Consider the following 23,374-nt stretch of genomic DNA (forward strand, 5'->3'; position numbering starts at 1 on the left):
ACACTAAAAACTATTAAATTGGGTGAAATGTATGGTATATGAATTTTATCTAGATAAAACTCTTTTTTTTTTTTCCTCCAGGGTTATTGCTGGGCTCGGTGCCTGCACCATGAATCCACCGCTCCTAGAGGCCATTTATTCCCCCTTTTGTTGCCCTTGTTGTTGTAGCCTCGTTGTGGTTATTATTATTGCCATTGTTGATGTTGTTGGTTGTTGGATAGGACAGAGAGAAACGGAGAGAGGAGGGGAAGACAGAGAGGGGGAGAGAAAGATAGACACCTGCAGACCTGCTTCACTGCCTGTGAAGCGACTCCCCTGCAGGTGGGGAGCCGGGGGCTCCAACTGGAATCCTTATGCCAGTCCTTGCGCTTTGGGCCACATGCGTTTAACCCACTGCGCCACCGCCCGACACCCAAAACTCTTTTTTAAAACTAGGGGCCGGGGGTTGGTCGGGGGTCCAGCAATAACCCTGGAGGAAAAAAAAAAAACAACTAGGGGCCAGGCAGTATGGCAAATACCACTATGCACATTTTACCATACACAGGGACTAATGTTCAGACCTCTGGTTCTCAGTGCTTCAAGTATCTCTTTCTCTTTTCCACCCCCATTTTTTTGGTAATTTTTAAAAATTATCTTTATTTACTTATTGGATAGAGACAGCCAGAGATCGAGACAGAAAGGTGATAGAGAGGGAGAGAGACAAAGAGACACTTATAGCACTGCTTCACCACTCAAAAAGCTTACCCCTGCAGGTGGGGACTGGGGGCTTGAACCCAGGTCCTTGTGCACTGTAGTCTGTGTGCTTAACTAGGTGTGCCACCACCAGGTACCCCTCTTTTCCTCTCTAGCTCCTCTTTCCCTCTCAATTTCTCTCAATCTCTTAAAAAATGGTGGATTTGTCAAGCAGGCAGTGAGTCCCATCAATAACACTGGTGGAAATAAAATTATGTTATAATTACTATATATATATATATATATATATATATATATATATATATATGTATGTATTGAGCCAAGTCCCCACTGTATTAGAAGGAGCAGCTCTGGTGCTATAGAATCTTTCTCACTCTTTCTCTGACTTTTCTCCTTCTATCAACAATGTTAAGCTTAAAGCCTGAGGTTCCAAGTTCAATCCCAACATTGCATATGCCAGGGGATGCTCCAGTTGCTCTGGTTCTTTCTCTCATGTTAATAAATGAATTAAACACACACATATGAATTTAATATAATGAAGTTAACTTTTCATATCATAATGTGATATTTAAATGTGTGTTTACCAGGGCTTTTGGTGGGGCTCAGTGCTTGCTCCCAGGGCCATCCTTCTCCTCCCTTTTCTTTCTTTTTTTGATAGAAAGGATAGAGACAGAGAGAAATGGGAGGATTCAAGACAACGAGAATCACCTACACTGCTCCTTTGCCCCATTGCTTGTGAAGCTTCTCCCCTGCAGGCAGGGTCTGCGGGGGCTGAAGCTGGGTCCTCATGCATAGTAGTGTGTATTCTCTGCCAAACATGTGCCGCTGCCAGGCTCCTGCTGTTTTATTTTATGCAGTGACTGGGAATGAATCCAGGGCCTTACACATGTGTAATACCAGCCACTGGCCTCCCCAGCCCCATTTTCTATTCTTTATTAGGGGGTGGTGGATTAGAATAAAGGCCAGTATAGAGACAGGAGGATCACTATAACACTGTTCCACTGTCTTTGTAGCTCCCTTGGTGTCCTCCATGGTTCTTTCATGTGATATCTGGAATCAAACCCAACCTTTCAGCAGAGCATTTGCTCTACCAACTGAACTATTTTCTGGGCTCTAAAGTGATATTTTAGTGGATAGTATTTTAATATCCCTTAATGTATATGAGAATATGCATACCATTAATAATTCACATTACAATGTACTATTATACATTGTAATAATTATAATCCAATTACTATGACAATGCATATATACATAAATAATATATTATTATTATTGCATTTTTTTGTTGTGTGTTTGGTGCTTGGGTCCTCATACATGTGCATTTGGGTTAACTTTTTCACTCTTCTTAACATCAAATAGAGACAGAGAGAGAGAGAGAGAGAGACTCTAGCGCCAATCGGTCCTCCATCGAGCTTTCCCTAATTCTGTGTTGCTGTCATGTGGTATGTGGTGCCAGGACTCACGCCTGAGGCCTCACGCACGGTAAGGCTAGGATCCCACAGGATCCTACAGGATCCTACAGGATCTATCTCCTGCCTCCTAGTGCAACATTTCTTAGAGATGAGGATCAATGCAAGTAAGTCTAGGATGAACAAGTCTAGGATGAACAAGGTGTTTTTTTTTTTTAATTTTTTTATTGGGGAATTAATGTTTTACATTCAACAGTAAATACAATAGTTTGTACGTGCATAACATTCCCCAGTTTTCCATATAACAGTACAACCCCACAAGGTCCTCTGTCATCCTTCTTGGACCTGTATTTTCCCCACCCACCCACCCCAGAGTCTTTTACTTTGGTGCAATACACCAATTCCATTACAGGTTCTACTTGTGTTTTCTTTTCTAATCTTGTTTTTCAACTTCTGCCTGAGAGTGAGATCATCCCATATTCATCCTTCCATTTCTGACTTATTTCACTTAACATGAATTTTTCAAGGTCCATCTAAGATCGGCTGAAAACGGTGAAGTCACCATTTTTTACAGCTGAGTAGTATTCCATTGTGTATATATACCACAACTTGCTCAGCCACTCATCTGTTGTCTCAACAAGACAACAAATAACCCCATCCAAAAATGGGGGGAGGAAATGGACAGAATATTCACCACTGAAGAGATCCAAAAGGCCAAGAAACACATGAAAAAATGCTCTAAGTCTCTGATTGTCAGAGAAATGCAAATAAAGACAACATGAGATATCACTTCACTCCTATGAGAATGTCATACATCAGAAAAGGTAACAGCAGCAAATGCTGGAGAGGGTGTGGGGTCAAAGGAACCCTCCTGTACTGCTGGTGGGAATGTCAATTGGTCCAACTTCTGTGGAGAACAGTCTGGAGAACTCTCAGAAGGCTAGAAATGGACCTACCCTAAGATCCTGCAATTCCTCTCCTGGGGATATATCCTAAGGAACCCAACACACCCATCCAAAAAGATCTGTGGACACATATGTTCTTGGCAGCACAATTTGTAATAGCCAAAACCTGGAAGCAACCCAGGTGTCCAACAACAGATGAGTGGCTGAGCAAGTTGTGGTATATATACACAATGTTTTTTTTAATACCTAAAATAGAGATCATTATTTATTTTATAACTGTGTTATTATGAAGTAGAAGAAAAATCACTGCTAGTCAGCCAGTCATTTTTGAGCCCATGCCACCCTCCTCTTTAGTGGGATTATATGGATTAACAATGGTGTGGGGGGGAGTTGGGCGGTAGCGCAGTGGGTTAAGCGCATGTGGCACAAAGTGCAAGGACCAGCATACGGATCCCAGTTCGAGCCCCCTGCTCCCCACCTGCAGGGGAGTCACTTCACAAGCAGTGAAGCAGGTCTGCAGGTGTCTGTCTTTCTCTCTCCCTCTCTGTCTTCCCTTTCTCTCTCCATTTCTCTGTCCTATCTAACAGCAACGACATCAATAACAACAATAATAACTACAACAACAATGAAAAATAAGGGCAACAAAAGGGAAAATAAATAAATTAATTAAAATAAAAAACACAACAAAACAATGATGTGTGAACAGACTGAGTAAAGAAAGAGGGACTATGCTCATCTGACCCTCGAACAATCTGAGTATTAAGGGTTCCCTCAACCCAGTTGAAAGTCTCAATACAACTTACAGTGGGCTTTCCTCATCCACAGATTCCATCAAGGTTGGTCTGAGCTTGGCTGCATGAGAGAACATGGAACCTGCTGGTTTTCCTTGTATAAGTGAAACCACACAGTTCAGACTCCTGTTCAAGGGTCAACTATATTCATAGCTTTTGACTGAATAGATTTTTTTTCCTTTTATGAACTTTTCACACTTGGTTCAAAGTGAAGGATAGTTTGATACATGCACACAGAGACCATTTTTCTTTTTGTCTCTGGCTCTACTAGACTCCGAGAAGATTCTGACAGATTGACATTATTATGACCCTTTTACACAGGCAAAACTGAGACGTTAGATAATTAATTACAGGACCTACATAGCTGTAGGCAATGGAGTTGTACTACAGGCCTAGATCTGACTCCAACACCCATGCTCTTTCCAAAATCTTGCATTAGACCAGGGTTGGCAGACTTCTGTGTAATTTGCCAGACAGTTAATATTTTCGGCTTTGTGGGCCAGTTACCCACAAAGTCTGCCTTATAGCAGGACAGTGGGGAGTGGGCATGGCTGGATTTGGTCTAGAGGATGATGATAAAACTCAGGCAAACTATGTTATCTTAGAAAATGTTATAACGCTGACACCCTGCTTAGATATTTAAACTGAAGGAAAGCTATGCTAGCCAGGCCCGTTTTGTATGGGAGTTTGAATTCCTCATTAGGTGGGAGTCATCACAGATCCAGTTTGTAATTTTCCAGTTGTCTACAGGAAATGGAATTTCAGAGTAATTGAATTTCAGAGTAGCCTGAAGAGGAGAAGGCAGTGTTTCTCCTGTTTCAAATTAACTCTGAGAGGGTTAAGCTTTAAAAACCTCCTTTAAACCAGTTTAGCATGTTCTGTGGTTGCTCAATGTTAATAGTACCTTTGAGCAAACGTGACTTTATAACAAAACAAAACAAAAAAAGATTTGCTTTCTGGAGATATACAATTAATTGCTCATTTTAGAGATGTCAGGGCAAAGCTGAGTTTAAAGAACTGTATATATGAAGAGGAAGCAATTTAACAAACTAACTATTCACAAGTATCTAGCTGCTTCTACATTTTTTCTGAATTGCAGTGCTAGGGACACTGGACAAAAAATGTATTGTACTTGCCCTCAAGAAGCTTAAACTAATTAGTAACAGAGTCCAAACTAGGATTATATTTAATGTTTACTTTTAGAAGTGTCATTGTGGTCTGGGAGGTGGCACAGTGATAAAGCTTTGGTCTCTCAAGCATGAGGTCCCGAGTTCTATCCCCAGCAGCACATGTGCCAGAGTGATGTCTGATTCCCTCTCTCTCCTCCTATGTTTCTCATTAATAAATAGATTAAAAATCTTTTTTAAAAAGTGGCATTTGGGGGTTGGGCGGTGGCGCAATGGGTTAAGCGCACGTGGCGCAGAGCGCAGGGACCAGCGTAGGGATCCCGGTTTGAGTCCCCGGCTCCCTACCTGCAGGGCGGTCGCTTCGCAGGCGGTGAAGCAGGTCTGCAGGTGTCTGTCTTTCTTTCCCCCTCTCTGTCTTCCCCTCCTCTCTCCGTTTCTCTCTGTCCTGTCCAGCAGCGAACAACATCAACAATGGCAATAGTGATAACCACAACGAGGCTACAACAACAAGGGCAACAAAAAGGGGGGAAAAGTGGCATTAAGGGGGTCGGGCGGTGGCGCAGTGGGTTAAACGCATGTGGCGCAAAGCGCAAGGACCGGCATAGGGATTCCGGTTCGAGCCCGGGCTCCCCACCTGCAGGGGAGTCGCTTCACAGGCAGTGAAGCAGGTCTGCAGGTGTCTATCTTTCTCTCCCCCTCTCTGTCTTCCCCTCCTCTCTCCATTTCTCTCTGTCCTATCCAACAACGAACAACATCAACAATGGCAATAATAATAACCACAACGAGGCTACGACAACAAGGGCAACAAAAGGGGGGAAAATGGCCTCTAGGAGCGGTGGATTCATGGTGCAGGCACCGAGCCCAGCAATAACCCTGGAGGGGAAAAAAAAAGTGGCATTAAGGAAGTTGGGTGGTGGCACACCGGATTAAGTGCACATAGCACAAAGTGTAAGGATCACAATTTGAGCCCCTAGCTCCCCACCTGCAAGGGAGTGGATTCACAGGCAGTGAAGCAGGTCTGCAGGTCTCTCTCTCTCTCTCTCTTTCTCTCTCTCCCGGTATCTGTTTCCCCCTCCTCTTTCCACTTTTGTCTGTCCTATCCAACAACAGCAATGGAAAAAAGATGCCTGCCAGGAGTAGTGGATTCGTAGTACAGGTACCAAGCCCCAGCGATAACCCTGGAGAAATAACAACAACAATAATATGTCATTAATTCCGAGGAGGAGAAGATTAATGACCAGATGCAGGTTTAAATAAAGGACACTGGAAATAGGGTGTAGGGCTAGAAGGCGGCTTATCAGGAAGAGCGCATGGCTGACTGTGCGTCAGGCCCTGGGTTTGATCCGTGGCACCATGAATAGCACTGAGGATAACTCCAAGGAGGATGGAGCAGTGCTGGCTATTTAGCTATTTCTTCTTCTTCTTCTTCTCTCTCTCTCTCTCCCTCTCCCTCCCCCCAATCTGTCCTCTCTCTCTCTCTCTTTCCCTCTCCCTCCCCCCAATCTGTCCTCTCTCTCATTAACAAATTGGATCATGGGGGTTACTTGACAATATCAAGCATGTCCAAAGTTCTCTGTTCATTCCCCAGCACTGCATAAGAAAAAAAAAAAAAAAAAGGAAATATAATGGAGAATTCACTTTTATTTGCAAGTACCTTTAAAAAAAAAGATTTACAGGAGTCGGACTGTAGTGTAGCAGGTTAAGCACACGTGGTGGGAAGCGCCAAGGACAGGCATGAGGATCCCGGTTCGAGCCCACAACTCCCCACCTGCAAAGGAGTCGCTTCATAGGGGGTGAAGCAAGTCTGCAGGTGTCTGTCTTTCCCCCTCTCTGTCTTCCCCTCCTCTCTCCATTTCTCTCTGTCCTATCCAACATTGGCAACATCAACAAAAACAACAATAATAACTACAACAATAAAAACAACAAGCCCAACAAAAAGGAAATAAATAAACAAATATTAAAAAAAACATTTTAAAAAAGATTTACCTTATTAATTTCAAATGAGAGAGTTTCATGTACGAGAGAGAGAAACCACAGCACCACTCTGACACATGCAATGTTGGGGATAGAACTAAGAGCCTCGGCCATGTAAGTCCTGCACTATACCAACTCAACTATCTCCCCAATCAGAACACATAACTTTTTCAGGCCTTCTTACCTGCATATGCATTTTTACATAGTTTTCATCCTAAAGCATATGCTATCTCATACTTCGTTTGCTTCATAAATACTACATCGTATGTGCCTAGTGACATTCATATAAGCCACTCTGAATGGCTGACTGACATGTTAACAGGTTAATATTCATTTATTTAAGAGGCATGTGATAGTGCCAGCTATACATCAAAATCTGTTCTTATTTTATTTTATTTATTTCATTTTAATGAGAGAGACAGAGACATATACAGAGACCAGAGCACTGCTCACCTCTGGCTTATAGTGGAGCTGGAAATTGAACCTGTGACTTGAGAGCCTCAGGCATGAAAATCTTTTGCATAACCATTATGCTGTGTCCCCAGCCCCTAAGACCTGTTTTATTATTTTATTTTTTTTGCAGTAGATATTGGAACTTCTTATGCCAGTGCAAGGAGTTATTTTAGAGTACAGGAAAAAATATATTACATATATGTGGTGGGGGGGATCAAGTAATATTTAAGAGGAAAATTTCTCTAGAGTAGAATCCAATACAAGAAGAAAGTAGAGCAATATATCTAAATCCTGGAGAAATACTGCCCAATACAGAATTTAGGATAGACTTGTTAGCATGAAGTACACATATTCTCTGATGATTAGAGGCAACATATGTAAAATTATTCTGATATTTACTACTGAGAAGGATAGAATCAAGTCTTCTGTTTTTCAATTCAGTATTTACAAGGGCTTTTCCAAGACACAGTGCATTAATAAGAATGACTGAGACTCGGGACTGGGTGGCAGGGTGGTGGTAGATCTCATATGTGAGGCCTTGAGTTTGATCCTGAGCAGCACAAAACAAACAAACAAACAAACATCCACAACTAAGACATTTAAACACATCTGAAATCAGAATGGTTTTATCAAATGAGTGCTTAAGATCTAGTTGTTCTGCTCTTCCTGTCTCTCTGTAACCGTCAATTGTAAGGACCTCTGGGAAAGAAAGACACAGCAAGTCAAGGAAGTCACCTGAACTGTTCTGGAGATATTAAAGTTTATAGTTGGCAGTTTCTGCTGAAAACAAATACCTCTGACACAAGACTTTACTAATCTTCTGTCAGCCTTCCCAAAGATTCAGATATGTGACAAATGACAGATTGACTTAATATTGCTCATATGGTTCAAAGTAAGTAGACATAACAAAAAAAAAAAGGGGGGGGAATTCTCTGTAACTCCCCAGGTCTGACCTCATTCATGATTAATTTCAGAGACATTCCTTTGGGCAGGTAGGTGGCAAGAGAAAGATTACATAATTTCCCCATAGCTATCTAGTGAGTCACTCCCATATTCAAGAACAAAACCCAGTTTGTTTTTTTTAAATGATATTGAGGCTCAATGGTTTCCAGTACAGTAGCTGACATGTAGGTACAATTTCTCATCTCCCTGTGACAGGTGTCTGCAAAATACTCTCCCTAACTTAGTTTCTTTTTCATCATCAGATCCAGAGACTTAGCCCTACCCAGTGATATTTTCTGTTCAATAAAAATGACTAATTGAACAGTCATTTACTTACTCTGGGACTTGCTCTACAAGCACCTGGCAGTACCTGCTCATGTTCTCTAAGATAATATAATTTAATTTAATTCTCCCTATAATATTCAGGAGAATTAAAGTGAAGGGGACCAATAGATGGAGAAAATAGTAACATCGATAAATAAGTTCTGGGCATCCGTGTACAGAATGGTGACAGTCATTAGTAAAACTATTGTGTGTAGACTTGAAATTTGCTAACGGAGCAACTTCAGTGAATGCAAGAAAACACTTTTTTTTTTTTTGAAGTGAGACCTCATGCTTGATGTTGCCAATTGGGGTTATCTTCTTTATTTTCATTCAGATTGAGAGAGGTAGAGAAAGGGACAGATATCACAGCACCAACGTACATTCAATACCAAGGCACCTTCCTACGGAGTACAGGTTTAAACCTTGACCACATGGCAAGGCAGATACCCTCCACTGTGTGCTATCTCTCTAACCCCCCAGGAAAGTATTCTAGCTTGATGCATAAGTAACTAAAGAACTATTATGCAACCCGGAAGGTGGCATAATGTCAAGAGTGCCGGACACTGAAGGATAAGTTCCTGAGTTCAGTCTAGTGTCACGTGTGCCAGAGAGATGCTTTGGTCATGTTAATAAATACATTTTTAAAAGAAAAGGGCCATTGTGATTCCATCTCATTTTTTATTTTCAGATGCAGATGAAACATGTGCTTCCTTCACCAAACTGAGCTTTCACAGTGCCGTGGTTGGTACGGGACTAGATGTGAGGTTGATGTTCTATACTCAGAACAACCGGACCTGTGCACAAGTCATCAACTGCACATTTTTGGGGAACTTGAATGTAACCAAGAGAACCACTTTCATCATTCATGGTTTCAGGCCAACAGGATCTCCTCCTGTTTGGATGGAAGACTTAGTACAGGGCTTGCTCGATGTGGAAGACATGAATGTGATTGTTGTTGATTGGAACCGAGGAGCAACTACTGTTATATACACACATGCCTCTGGTAAAACCAGAGCTGTAGCAATGGTCCTAAAAAATTTCATCGACCGGATGTTGGTAAGAGAGCATTCTTTTTGCTCATTCAAAGCTGAATTGATATTGGTCAATTATTTGGAAATATAAAGCCAAAAGTTGTTGGTTGTGAGCTATTTTTTTTTTTTTTTGCAATAAGTCACAGGAAAGGTGAAAGGAAGGGCTTGAGATAAGGTCTCTAGGTGCGGAGTTTAACAGAAGCATGAATTCATACATCAGAGCATAAATATTAGGGTGCAGGTTTAAACAGATTTGAGCCTCCTGGATAGGCCTTATCAACTGTGGCTTCCTAATCTAAATAATCAAAAGAATCGCATTCACTTTGTAGGGATGTTGTGACTTTTACTTTTATATCTGTGATATAAGCTGTTTAGAAAGTTTTCTCTGAAGATATAAGCTGTTTAGCAAGATATAAGCTGTTTAGAAAGTTTTAATATAAGATATAAGCTGTTTAGAAACTTTTCTCTGAGGGCAACAAGAAAATTCTCCAGTTGTGGTCAATTCCTTGCCACTTCACAATTTTTAACTATGGATCTCTTTGGAATATCAGGGAGAAGGAGCTGCTCTTGAAGACATTTATATGATTGGAGTAAGTTTAGGAGCCCATATAGCTGGATTTGTTGGAAAGATGTATGATGGACAACTGGGGAGAATTACAGGTAAGTCTTGTGTACAGGTGTGTTGGGCAGTGTGTTCCCTAGGAGAGCATTATGCAGGCAGTTTGAGCTGTCAGACTCAAAGCCACCTCTTCTACATACTTAAAGTCTTTGAACGTGTGTCTTCTTGTGCAAAAGAAAGATCAGCTTTTTTTGAAACTTGGCTAGTATTTACCAATACTGAAATATGTGTTTGAAAAACAGGACCCACAGATCTGTGTGCATCAGTGGACAGCTATTCTCCTTTCACTTCATCCAGGGAGTTGAAATATCTATAAAATATATCTAGCCAATATATTTGGGTCCCCTGGTACGGCAGGAGTCTCATGATAGAAAAACAAGATGGAGACTTTGGTTGCTTCTGGGACTTCTTTTGGAATATCAGCTTTCAGGTCAAAACTGAATGAAAGCACTCAGAAGGAACAGCAAGCAAAACTCCAGACAAAGATTCTCTTGCTGGATTCTCTTGCATGGTGCTCTGTAACTTTCCACAAATCAGGGACAAAGGGAGGCTTTCTCTTTCAGAAATTCAAGGCTTCCTCCAGAATCTATCTCCACACTGGCATAGTTATTTTAAATCTAGAGAGTCTGGAAACTAGATGTGAAGGGATGGAGTGGGGGTCGGGGGAGGGAGAAGTAAATAATTCAAGCCACGTACATTTCAGAGGTACATTTAGAGCCATAAGTCTGAGTGTACCACTTAACTTGACAGGTAGCCCTGCTGTGGGTGTGTCTGGGTAGGGTAGTCTTTCCTTTAACCCCACAGTTTTTCCTTTTTTTTTTTTTTTTTTTTTTTTCTCTCCTCCAGGGTTATTGCTGGGGCTCGGTGCCTGCACTATGAATCCACTGCTCCTGCAGCCATTTTTTTTTCTATTTTTTTGGATAGGACAGAGAGAAATTGAGAAAGGAAGGGGAGATAGAGAGGGGGAGAGAAAGATAAACATCTGTAGACCTGCTTCACCACTTGTGAAGTGACACCCCCCCACCCCCCGCAGGTGGGGAACAAGGGGGTTGAACGGGATCCTTCTGCGGGTCCTTGCGCTTCATTCTGTGTGTGCTTAACCTGGTGCACCACTGCCCATGTGTTGAATTTTCTATATAACACCAGGGGTGGGAGATAAAATTTGAAACGACATTTGTAAAATATATAATGATGGTGTGATAAAAAGAAAATGGCATCTGTAGGTGAAGACTTCTCTATTCCAGGTAGGTTTCTAGTAAGCAAGGACTTTCTACACCTTCGATGGGTAGCTGAGGTTTTTATTCTTGATGTGTTGTTGTTACAGCACCCTGGGAACTCTTTTTGTTTTCCCAGCTGTTTCACGACGATGATGAGGAACCCCTAGCTGGCACTGACCAAGGGCAACAAACAGGCTCAGGCATTAACAGGGCAGTTTAATTCTCCAGGGGCCGACACCCACTTTATTCCATCTTGAAGACCTAGTCTGCTTTCTGGCTGGACCAGTGAGTTTCACACTTTCTCAGCCGTCTTGCCTAACCCAGAGCAAAGAAACCAAGAGCTCAGTTAGCAAAGAGGTGATTGCATTGTGAGGCTGTGGCTCTGGTTAAAAATATTTGATCTCCTTCAATCTCAGTTCATTCATCTGTAAAATGGGAATAACAGCTACCCTGCCTCCCTCATAGTCCTATGATGCAAACCCTATGAAGTAATCCATAGGAATAAAAATAGAAAATGTGAAGGAGTTTTATCCCAGGACCTGGAGATGTAGCTCAACTATAGAGCATGTGATTTGCATGGGTGAGGCCCTGGGTTCAATCCCTTTGCAGCATTCTGCCCCAAAGGAATTTTTAAAAATTTTTTATTTACAAAAAGGAAACACTGATAAAAACCATAAAGTAAGAGGGGTACAACTCCACACAATTCCCACTACCAGAACTCTGTATCCCATCCCCTCCCCTGATAGCTTTCCTATTCTTTAACTCTCTGGGAGTATGGACCCCAGGGTCATTATGGGATACAGAAGGTGGAAGGTCTGGTTTCTGTAATTGCTTCCCCATTGAACATGGGTGTTGACAGGTTGATCCATACTCCCAGCCTGTCTCTCTCTTTCTCTAGTGGGGCAGGGCTCTGGGGAAGCGGGGCTCCATGACACATGGTGGGGTCATCTGCCCAGGGAAGTCTGGTTGGCATCATGGTAGCATCTGGAACCTGGTGGCTGAAAAAAGAGTTAACATATAAAGACAAACAAATTGTTGACTAACCATGGACCTAAAGGCTGGAATATTGCAGATGAAGATTTGGGGTCTCCGTTTTGGAGATAGCTAGTAGGCCTATTTTAGTTTTATATTCCAAAGGGCCCATGGCTATACTAGTTTTTTCCTGAGCTTGACCTCTGATATGCAGGTGGACCCAAGTTATTGTCTGGAGAGATGATGTCATGGCTGGAAAAAGAGCTAGAAAGCTGGATCAGGGAAGAGAGTAGCTCCCAAATATGGGAAAGGTGTATAAATATTGTTGACTATAAACTCTGTTGATTTGACCTGGGGCCTATATTCAGCTTAGGAGCCTATGTGACCTCTGCATCCCTGTAGATCTGAGCTCACATCTGTGGTCTTGAGTAGGAATGTTCCAAGCTGCCCCAATTTCAGGACCCATCTTCCTCAGGTGTAGCATAGAGTATGTTGTCCAGCCTCCCTTCAGAGAATGGAACATTCTCTACTGTTGTTGATCCACATTGAGGGCAAGGTCCCCCCAAAGGAATTTTACTAATAACAAAAAGGAAAGGTTAAATGAGGTTTCTGGAACATTTTCAATGGAATAAAGGTAAGTATGCAGTGTCTGCTTTTAAAGGTGCCCTTAGGTTTTTTTTTTTTCCTTGCTTTTTTCTGGAGGAACTAATTTGTTCTCCTGCTTGTGTACTCCCTGCTGCTGAGCTCAGCACTTGATATGCCTCCCACTGCCCCATTTCCAGTGTGAAAAAAAAAAAAAAAATGACGGGGCTGTGGAGAGAAACCTGGCAGAGCAGCATGGGAAAGGGAAGCCTGCCCCTGGAGGGTACCCAGTAGCCTGTGAACCCTCCTCAGCGGGAAGGATCAGAAGCCCCATCACAGGTGAGTCATGGCGTCAAGCTGCCAAGCCGACTCTGTTTTCATTCCAGGTCTTGACCCTGCGGGCCCTTTATTCAATGGCAAACCCCCGGAGGACAGATTGGATCCCGGTGATGCCCAGTTTGTTGATGTCATCCATTCAGACACTGATGGTAACATTCTTGTCCTTGTGGGTCAGCAGCCCCACAAACTTCAGAGTCCCCCCACCCCCAGGGAATCGGCATTCAGAGGCAAATAAAGTACCTCCTACAGATTCCCTCTTTTCTAGGATCAGAGTTCTAAATCCACAGAAGTCTTACAAGGAATCCAGTTTATAGCCCTTGGATTCTTGTTTTGTTTTACTTTTTCAATTAGTGACTTGCAAGATTCTAAGATAATAGGGGTCTAGCTCCACACCACTCCCACCACCCAGAGTTCTGTTCCCTCCCGCTCATGACGCCCCCAACAATAATGAACATAGTTCTTCCAAGGTCTTAAGAGATGAAAACACTTGGATTCTTTCTCCTTTTTTTATATTTGTTTTTCCTGACTTCACTTGGAACTTCACTGTTCTGGGAGGAATTTTTCAAGGAGGAAGAGAGGGAAAGACACCACAGACCTTAAGTTTTTTCTTTTTCTTTCTTTCTTTCTTTCTTTCTTTCTTTCTTTCTTTCTTTCTTTCTTTCTTTCTTTCTTTCTTTCTTTCTCTTCCTTTCCTTATTTCTGTGCCAAGCAATGAACTGAGGTCCTTGCGTATGCAAGTTGAGTTGAGTGGCTCCCTTCCAATTATTTCTTCTATATACTGAGAGAGACGAGGAGGCGGTGGAGGAAAAGAAAGACACACAGGGATGGGAGAGATATCAAAGCGCTGATCTACTGTTGATGAGGCTTCCCTGGAATTGCCTTATGTGTGGAGACCCTGGTTTAAGCCCCGAAGACACACAAGAGCACCTTGGGTAGCATAGGGTGCGGTGTGTACTGTGGAGGCGATACAGCAGTGCTATGCTGTCTCTTCTCTCCCCCTGTATCACTGTATCACCTAACGAGCCACAAATCCCCAAATTTAAAAGACTTTTCTGGGAGTTGGGCAGTAGCGCAGCATGGCGCAAAGCGCAGGGACCAGCGTAAGGATCCCGGTTGGAGCCCCCGGCTCCCCACCTGCTGGGAAGTCGCTTCACAGGCGGTGAAGCAGGTCTGCAAGTGTCTATCTTTCTCTCCCCCCTCTGTCTTCCCCTCCTCTCTCCATTTCTCTCTGTCCTATCCAACAACAACAACATCAACAAAAACAGCAATAATAACAACAACAGTAATAAAAGAAAAAGCAATAAGGGCAAAAAAAAGGGAAAATTTATATATATGACTTTTCCTAGTAACTAAGTTTTTCTTTTTTGTTTCTTATTCATTAAAGATTGAGTTCAGGGAGTCGGGCGGTAGCACAGCAGGCTAAGTGCACATGGTGCAAAGCGCAAAGACCACCTTAAGGATCCTGGTTCAAGCCCCGGGCTCCCCACCAGCAGGGGAGTCACTTCACAAGCGGTGAAGCAGGTCTGCAGGTGTCTGTCTTTCTCTCCCCCTCTCTGTCTTCCCCTCCTCCCTCCATTTCTCTCTGTCCTATCCAACAACAATGATATCAACAATAACAACAATAACTACAACCACAATAAAACAACAAGGGCAACAAAAGGGAAAATAAATAAATATTTTTTAAAAAGACTCAAGTTAAATATAAAGACTTTCAGTGAAGTGTAAAGAAGTAGCATATCGTTTTAGTAGCTTTGTAGTCAATAAGTGCAAACATGACTCTTCAGAAATAATCAAATAATTAGGGCTCAGCTTGCAGGGTGCATGCATGTCATATGTGCAGCTGGGCTACAAGTCTTGACACTGCATGGGAGGTATCATGGCAACAGACGTCCTGTGGCCTGCCTGCCCCCCTCTACCTGAATGAAAAAGTGGCCTGAGCTGTGGAATTGTGCATGTGAGAGGTCCCAGCTCAGCATATAACAAGAGAAGAAGGAAAGATGGAGGAAGGGAGGAGGAAGCGAGGGAGGGAGAGGGATAGAGGTCTTGCCATGACTCAGGTTTAGGCTCAGCCCCTACTTCACTGAAGGAAACTTCACTGCTGTGGTGTCTTTTCCTCTCTCCTTCTGCTTCTCGGTATCTCTTTCTCTTTATATTTGAAAAAAGATGACCTAGAACGACACACACACACAAACAGGAGGAGGAGAAGGGGAAGGAATGGAAGAAATAAAGAGAGAAAGACATTCTATTATAATCTTCCTAGTCTCTTACCTGGAAATCTTTGTTTTCTGACTACCTCTGTAATTGGGGGTAAAACATTTAAATAAGGACACTGGCAATGGTAAGGATACCACAGTCTTTGCCTATCTTCTGCAAGCAAATGAGCTCTGAGATATAAAAAGCCCCAAACAGTGTAAGAACATAATATATTCTCTTTCAGCACTTGGCTACAAAGAACCATTAGGAAACATAGACTTCTATCCAAATGGAGGCTTGGATCAACCTGGTTGCCCCAAAACAATATTTGGTGGTGAGTACAAAAACATTTTATTTTGAAAAATAGTGGTTTATGAAAGATACACTTGAGAAATCTGATAGTATTCTATGTGTAATGGCTTTTAATAAAATTTCTGGTGATATGGGGGCTCAGGCAGTAACACGGTGGATTAAGCACACATGGCGTAAAGTCCAAGGACCTGCCGAAGGATCCGGATTCAAGAACCCCGGCTCCCCACCTGCAGGGTGGTCGCCTCACAAGTGATGAGGCAGATCTGCAGGTGTCTATCTTTCTCTCCCCCTCTGTTTTCCCCTCCCCTCTCCATTTCTCTCTGTCCTATCCAACAACAACATCAATGGAAACAATAACTATAACAACAACAACAAAGACAACAACAAGGGCAACAAAATGGAAAAATTGGCCTCCAGGAACCGTGGATTTGTAGTGGAGGCACAGAGCCCCAGCAATAACCCTGGAGGCAAAAAAAATTTTTTTTTCTGAGGATATGAAGGTGGTATAAATATCAATGCAAAATAGTTACACAAGTATACTACTTAAAAACCCATAACCAAGGGGGGTGGCTTAGCTTCCTGGATCATGATGGTGGAGGAGAACCTAGGTGGGGGGTTAGAGTGTTGTGCAGAAAACTGAGAAGTGTTACATATTTACCAACTACTGTTTACTGTCAACTGTAAACCACTAATCCCTCAAAAAACCAAAACCCCATAACCCTGTAAAAAACTGTCATGAAATTATTTTTCTCTTTTGGAATGTCTATCTTTGACTTAGAAACGCAGGAGGCTGGACAGTGATACACCCAGCTGAGCACATATGTTATCAAGTGGAAGGACCTGGGTTCAGACCCACCTGCAGAGGGGAAGTGTCTGTTTTTGTGTTTTTTTAAATATATTTTTATTTATAAAAAAGGAACACTGACAAAAACCATAGCATAAGAGGGATACAACTCCACACAATTCCTACTACCAGAACTCTGAATCTCATCCCCCTCCCCTGATAACTTTCCTATTCTTGATCCCTCTGAGAGTATGGACCCAGGGTCATTATGGGGTGCAGAAGGTAGAAGGTCTGGCTTCTGTAATTGCTTCCCCACTGAGCATGGGCATTGGCAGGTCGATGCATACTCCCAGCCTCTCTCTCTCTTTCCCTAGTGGGGCAGGGCTCTTAATTATAGTTTCTACATGAGGTTATAGTACTTTTATAATGAGAAGAATCTCACAAAATTGAGTATTTGGAGGGCAATATAAATGTGAGATGGGGGAGAAATAAAACACCCTGTCTCTACGGACCCCTAATCTATATTTTACCATTGCTGGAGAACGTACCACAATTGCGGAAATAGATGATTTTGTGCTGGTGCTCACGTGGAGTGGCTCCAACCAGGGGGTAAGCCTCTGACCCTCCCTTGCCGGTTCTAGGGACTGCGTGACTTAGAAAGAGACATCGGGGAATATTCTGGTACAAACATTCATTTATTGGGAGAAGAGTACAGGTCTTTATACTGAGTTAAACAAAGGACATTTTTTACATATGTCAGAGATTACAGGTTTCTTAAAGGTCAGCTTGCCCCTATGGTAGGGGCTAGGTATGATAAGAATTGATGAGATACATAAAGATTAAAACGATTAGTCTCCATGATGCGGGCAAGTTAATTATCCAAAGGCATTTGAGAGAAGCATAGGGGTTAAACCAGTAAGGTGAGGTAGAGAAGAAGAAAAACAAAACTTGATGTAAATCACAGATATCAAAGGGCACAAGGAAATAGAAGTTGGGGTCTCACTGCCTGGTGTTGGCGAGGTGTATGATAGAGTGTGCTCTCCTTCATGATCAAAAGGTGAAGTGGATGTGTGAACTTTGAATGAACCTTCAAGCAGGCAGCCGTTTGGCCTGCTAGCAGGAGGAACTAAGTATGAGAGGCTTGTAGGCATTCTGTGAGCTTGAGAAACTAACAAGGAGAAAGTCTGGGAGACTTTTCTCTCTTGGCTCATCTCTATAAGGAGAGAGGCTAACAAGTGGGGTGTCTTTCCAGACCTCCATCCAAGGATGGAAGAGCTCCCCTAAGCTCTACCAAGCTTTCACATAGTCCAACAATCTTGTTATGAAATTATAGCTGTATGTTGTCTCATGGGAATGACACTTCTTGAAAAGGATCTAGAAGGTGAGAGAGATAGCATAGTAGTTACACAAAAGACTTTCATGCCTGAGGTCTAAAGTCCCAAGTTCAATTCTGGGTACATAAGCCAGAGCAGAGAAGTGCTCTGGTCAGTCTCTCTCTCTCTCTCTCTCTCTCTCTGTTTAGCTGTATTCCTTTTTCATAAAAAATAAATACAATATGAAAACAATAGTAATAAAATAGAAAAAAATCTGTTTTTTTTTTAAAGAAAATAATCTAGATAAACTAGCATAATGTCAGTCTTATTGTCCCATAGATGGTGTGTGTTTAAATCCTGTCCTGTATGGTACTGTTTAATTATATACATGAGCAGACAAAGATAATGTGCTTTGCTTAAAAAAGTCATCAGGTTTGGGCAATAGCAGGTTAAGCTCACGTGGTGCCAAGCACAAGGACCAGCCTAAGGATCCCGGTTTTAGCTCCCTGCTCCCTGCCTGCAGGGAAGTCGCTTCACAAGTGGTGAAGCAGGTCTGCAGGTGTCTGTCTTTCTCTCTCCCTGTCTTCCCTCCTCTCTCCATTTCTCCCTGTCCTAGCCAACAATGACATCAACAACAACAACAACAAAACAACAAGGGCAACAAAAGAGTGGAAAAAGCAAAAAAAAAAAAATCTTTAAAGAAAAAAAGGTCATCCTCTGTGTTTTTATTATTTATTTTTATAAAGGATTTATTTATGAGGAGAGAAATGAAGACAGAACCAGAGCATCACTCTTGCATTTGTGATGCTAGGGATTAAACTCAGGACCTCATGCTTGAGGGTCCAATCCTTTATCCACTGTACCACCTCCAGAGGTACATCTTTTTTTTTTTTTCCTAAGTAGAAGTTCCAGGAACAACAAACAAACATTGGTTTATTAATTTATATTCCAGTTCTACTTGGCTCCATGTTCCCTGTGTTATTCCTCTCCTGCTGATTTTATGTCTCTGTCCTTCACTGACCTCTTGTGTGGGAATAAGTGGACTCTGGAGGAAGAAGATGCAATCTTATCCTAGCATGCAGTGCCTTTCCGAACCATTAGCTTCTAATTACAGCTCTTTTCATGAGGCTCATGGTTTCCCATTTAGACCATCGCCTCTACCCAATTCCCTTTTCTGAATGCTTGTTATCATGTGACTCATCGAGCAACATTCTGTGCGTCAGAATGCGTCTTTATCACCTACAACTCATTTGCTACTCATCTCTGTTCCACAGCAGCACCCTGTCACCATTACATCACAGAGCCTCCAGTGTGAGAGCTAACACGAGACTTGCCTCTCACCTGTTCTTCCCATTGGTGCCTTTCAGTGCCACGTCCTATCTTCCAGCTCCTGCCACTTGACCCTTGACCCTTCCAAAAGAAATGGAGCCTTCACTGCTTGCCTGCTGCCAGGAATGAACTGTGCATTCCTAAGCTCTTCTGTCTCAACTTCTCTGCTCAGGGACGTTCCAGAGCAGGCGTGTGTTTTTTTTTTTCTCCCTGTTTTCTGTTTGTTTTGTTTTTTTAATACCAGCTCAGCTCTGGTTTATGGCACTGTAGGAGGTTGAACCTAGGGTTTTAGATTCTCAGGTGTGAAAGAAAGTCTTTCTTAAAACCAGTATGCTGTCTTCCCTGCCCTAGAGAAATGTTTGAGTACAAGGTTCAGACAAACTTCTTAATTTCTCCCTGACCCTTAATAATGCCAGGGAATTTTCTTGTTTATCTCTTGCTAGCTCTCCATAGTTATGCTTCATATTATTATTCCAAGTATCTCCCCACTTATAAACCCTCACCTCCTAAAAGTGAACTAGATCTGAATGAAATACCTAAGCTCAGTCTAAATGTATATTTTTCCTCTTGACCCATAGCTGAAACATCCTCTGTCCTATCTATTTATTTTATTTGTGAAGCCATTTTTTCTTTGTGACTAATAGTGGCTTACAAGTGTGTAAGATTACAGGGTATAATCCCACACACACCTACAAACAAAGTCCTACTTTCCCACCCTCCCAATGACAACCACCGTGTTCTCACAAAGTCTTAGAGAAGGTGTATTTATTGTGTTGTTCGTTTGCAAGTTTTTCCTCTGCTTGCCCTCTTTGGGGAACTTCGTCTGCTAATTTCTCTAGATGCCTATCTTCCTTTCTTCTTTTCTTTCTTTCTTTCTTTTTAAAGATTTTCTTTATTTACTAATGAGAAAGATAGGAGGAGAAAAAGAAAGAACCAGATATCACTCTAGTACATGTGCTGCTGGGGATTGAACTCAGGACCTCAGGCTTGAGAGTCCAGTGCCTTATTCACTGCGCCACCTCCCGGACCACTGGATGCCTACTTTCTCTGAGGTCTATTGTGGTATAAAAAGACTAGGTCTTGGGGGGACCAGGTGGTGGCACACCTGATTTAGTGCTCACGGTAAAGTGCACAGGTTCAAGCCCCTGGTTCCCACCTGCAGGGGGAAAGCTTCACAAGTGGTGAAGCAGGGCTGCAGGTGTCTGTCTTTCTCCCTCTCTATTTCTCCCACCCCTCTCGATTTCTGGCTGTCTCTATCCAATAAATAAAGATAATACAAAATTTTTTTAATAATAAAAAAAAACTAGCTCTCCACAGAAAACCTCTGGGTTATCTGAGTGAATTGCCGTTGCCTTTTGCTTCTCCCTTTCACTAACAAATGACGGACATAGGTTGCATCCTGATTCTACCACGTATTAGCTGCGTGACCTTGGTCAAGACACTTCATCTCTCTGTGTTTTAGTGGCCTGCTTGGTAGAGTGAAGATAAGTATGTCTATCTTCTTTTCTCCTGCCAGAATGCACACACTCAGAAAGAAGTGCAGGTAGACATTAGGATTTTAGAAGGATTCAAAGGGCTCAACTATGCTGAATCTATGAGCACAGACCTGGGCACTAAGAGACAGGCGTGTGTGTGTGTGTGTGTGTGTGTTGCTATTATTACATGCTTCAAATATTTTACCCTTCAATCATTCTTTTCACACTCCAGGAATGGGTTATTTTAAATGTGACCACCAGAGGTCCGTGTACCTGTACCTTTCTTCTCTGAGAAAGAACTGCACGGTCACCGCATACCCCTGTGACTCCTACCGGGATTATCGAAATGGCAAGTGTGTTACCTGCGGCCCATCACAAGGGGAGCCCTGTCCCATTCTGGGTAAGTCCAGCAGGAGTTTTCACCTCTGATTAACAAAAACAAATTTTTGGTAGGATCCCAACACCATTTCACTATCTAAAAAATATTCTTAGATCATGGTCTCAGCAGAGGAAGCTGTTTTATTGACTTCAACTTAATTTCACCAGGTCAATCTTTATGTTTCCTTCTGGCCCAGAGCTGAGGTGTCTGGGGGAGGTGAACATCTGGGGAGGCAAATGTGACAGCACAGTCCTTACATGCTTGAGGACTGGGCTTTGATCCTCACCTCTGCGCATGCCTGGTCGCTCTCTCATAAAATAAAACGTAAATCTTTGTTTTTTTAAAGTGAAAGGAAGAAAAAAAAAGAGGACAAGTAAACAGTACTGGCAAAGGAATGTAGAATGTTACCTTTTTATACAGATTAATTTGTTTATTAGCATGATAAAAAGAGAGAGGGAGGGAGAAGAAAAAGGAGAGGGAGAGGGAGAGAGAGAAAGAACAACAGAGCGTTATTCTATCATTCTGGCACATGCAATGACGGGAACCAAACTTGGGACCATGAAGTTTAATGCTGATGTAAATTCTTTTCCCTCCCCTCCCCTCCTTTTCTTTTCTTTCCTCTTCTTTTCTTTTTTCTTTTCTCTCTCTCTCTCTCTCTCTCTTTTTTAAAGAGAGAGAGAGATAGAGTTAGGACGGGCGGTAGAGCAACGGGGTTAAGTGCACATGGCACAAAGCACAATGACTGGCTCAAGGTTCCTGGTTCGAATCCCTGGTTCCCCACCTGCAAGGATTTCGCTTCACAGGTGGTAAAGCAGGTCTGCAGGTGTCAATCTTTCTCTCCCTCTTTCTGTATTCCCCTCCTCTCTCCATTTCTCTCTGTCCTATCCAACAACAGCGATAGCAATGACAATAATAATAACAACAAAAATAACAATAAACAACAAGGGCAACAAAATGGGAAAAAAAGCCTCCAGGAGCAGTGGATTTGTAGTGTTGGCACTGAGCCCCAGTGATAACTCTGGAGGCAAAAGAAAAAAAAAGATGGTGGGGGACACTTCACAAGCAGTGAAGTAAGGGGCCGGGTGGTGACACACCTGGTTGAGTGCACATGTCACAATGTGCAAAGACATGCTTAAGCCCCTGGTTCCCACCTGCAGAGGAAAGCTTTGTAAGTGGTGAAGCAGTGTTGTGGGTGTCTCTCTCCCTCTCTGTCACTCCTACCCTCTCAATTTCTGGCTGTCTCTATCCAATAAGTAAATAAAGATAATAATAAAAAAGAGCATTGTTCTACTATTAAAAAATAAAGTCATAAGCAGTAAAGCAGGTCTGCAGATGTTTCTTTTCTCTCTCTCTCTCTCTCCTCTATCTCTCCCTCTGCTCTCAACTTTTCTCTGTAATATCAAATAAAATAGAAAATCAGATAGAGACAGAGACAGGGAGGCGCGCGCGCACACACACACACACACACACCACAGCTCCAAAGCTTCCTTCAGTGCAGTGGGGTCTGGACTCAAACCTAAGTTGCACACATAGTTTAGTGAACTATTTCACTGGCTCTTATTTTAAATCCTAAGTTCCACGCTCTAACCTCTGCACTACTTCCCAGGTCACTAATTTCCTTTCTCTTCTTTTTAAGTAAGTAAATAAGAAGAAAACTTAGTGAGTAAAGCACAGGACTTAGCATATGTGAGACTCTGAGTTTGATCCTAGCACCATGGATGGCGACACCAAGGGAAAACATGGATTGTAGAGTGGTGCTATTCTGCTTCTTTCTATCAAAAATTACAGAATAAAAACTTGGGCTGAAAGGTGTCTCAGTGGTATCGTGCATATGCAAGACCTTAGTTCATTCCTTGGCACCACATTGGTAATAATAATCAATGTCAACCTGGGGTGAGAGAAATTACTCATCTGGGTGGCGTGCTGCTTGGCCATGTGCCTGCCCTATGTTTTAAAGAAATTTATTCAATCAGCTTGCTTCCTTCCTAGCTGGTTTTCTTTCTCCGTCCATCTCTCTCTCTCTCTCTTTCTCTCTCTCTCTCTCTGCCTTTCTTTCTTTCTGTAATTGCTGGGACTTCACTAATCCAGGCTGACTTTTTCAGATAGGAAGAGGCAGAGAGAGAGAGAGAGAGAGAGAGAGAGGCTGAGACCAAGACAACATCAAAACTCCCTCCAATGCAGTAGGGGCTAGGATTGAAACCAGGTCAT

The 23,374-nt window shown here is 42.5% G+C and overlaps 1 protein-coding gene across 2 annotated transcripts in view; it reads left to right on the forward strand.

Annotated features, from left to right (window-relative positions):
• Positions 1-23,374, forward strand: part of LIPH (lipase H) — a 57,646-nt gene that overhangs the window by 22,133 nt on the left and 12,139 nt on the right. For both annotated transcript variants that reach the window (XM_060198562.1, XM_060198563.1), the window contains exons 2-6: positions 9,310-9,677; positions 10,204-10,312; positions 13,429-13,530; positions 15,819-15,908; positions 21,020-21,187. In XM_060198562.1, coding sequence (XP_060054545.1) covers positions 9,310-9,677; positions 10,204-10,312; positions 13,429-13,530; positions 15,819-15,908; positions 21,020-21,187 — 837 coding nt within the window. The remainder of the gene's footprint in view (positions 1-9,309; positions 9,678-10,203; positions 10,313-13,428; positions 13,531-15,818; positions 15,909-21,019; positions 21,188-23,374) is intronic.

The sequence above is a fragment of the Erinaceus europaeus genome, chromosome 9 (genome assembly GCF_950295315.1).
Source record: "Erinaceus europaeus chromosome 9, mEriEur2.1, whole genome shotgun sequence".
NCBI lineage: Eukaryota > Metazoa > Chordata > Mammalia > Eulipotyphla > Erinaceidae > Erinaceus > Erinaceus europaeus.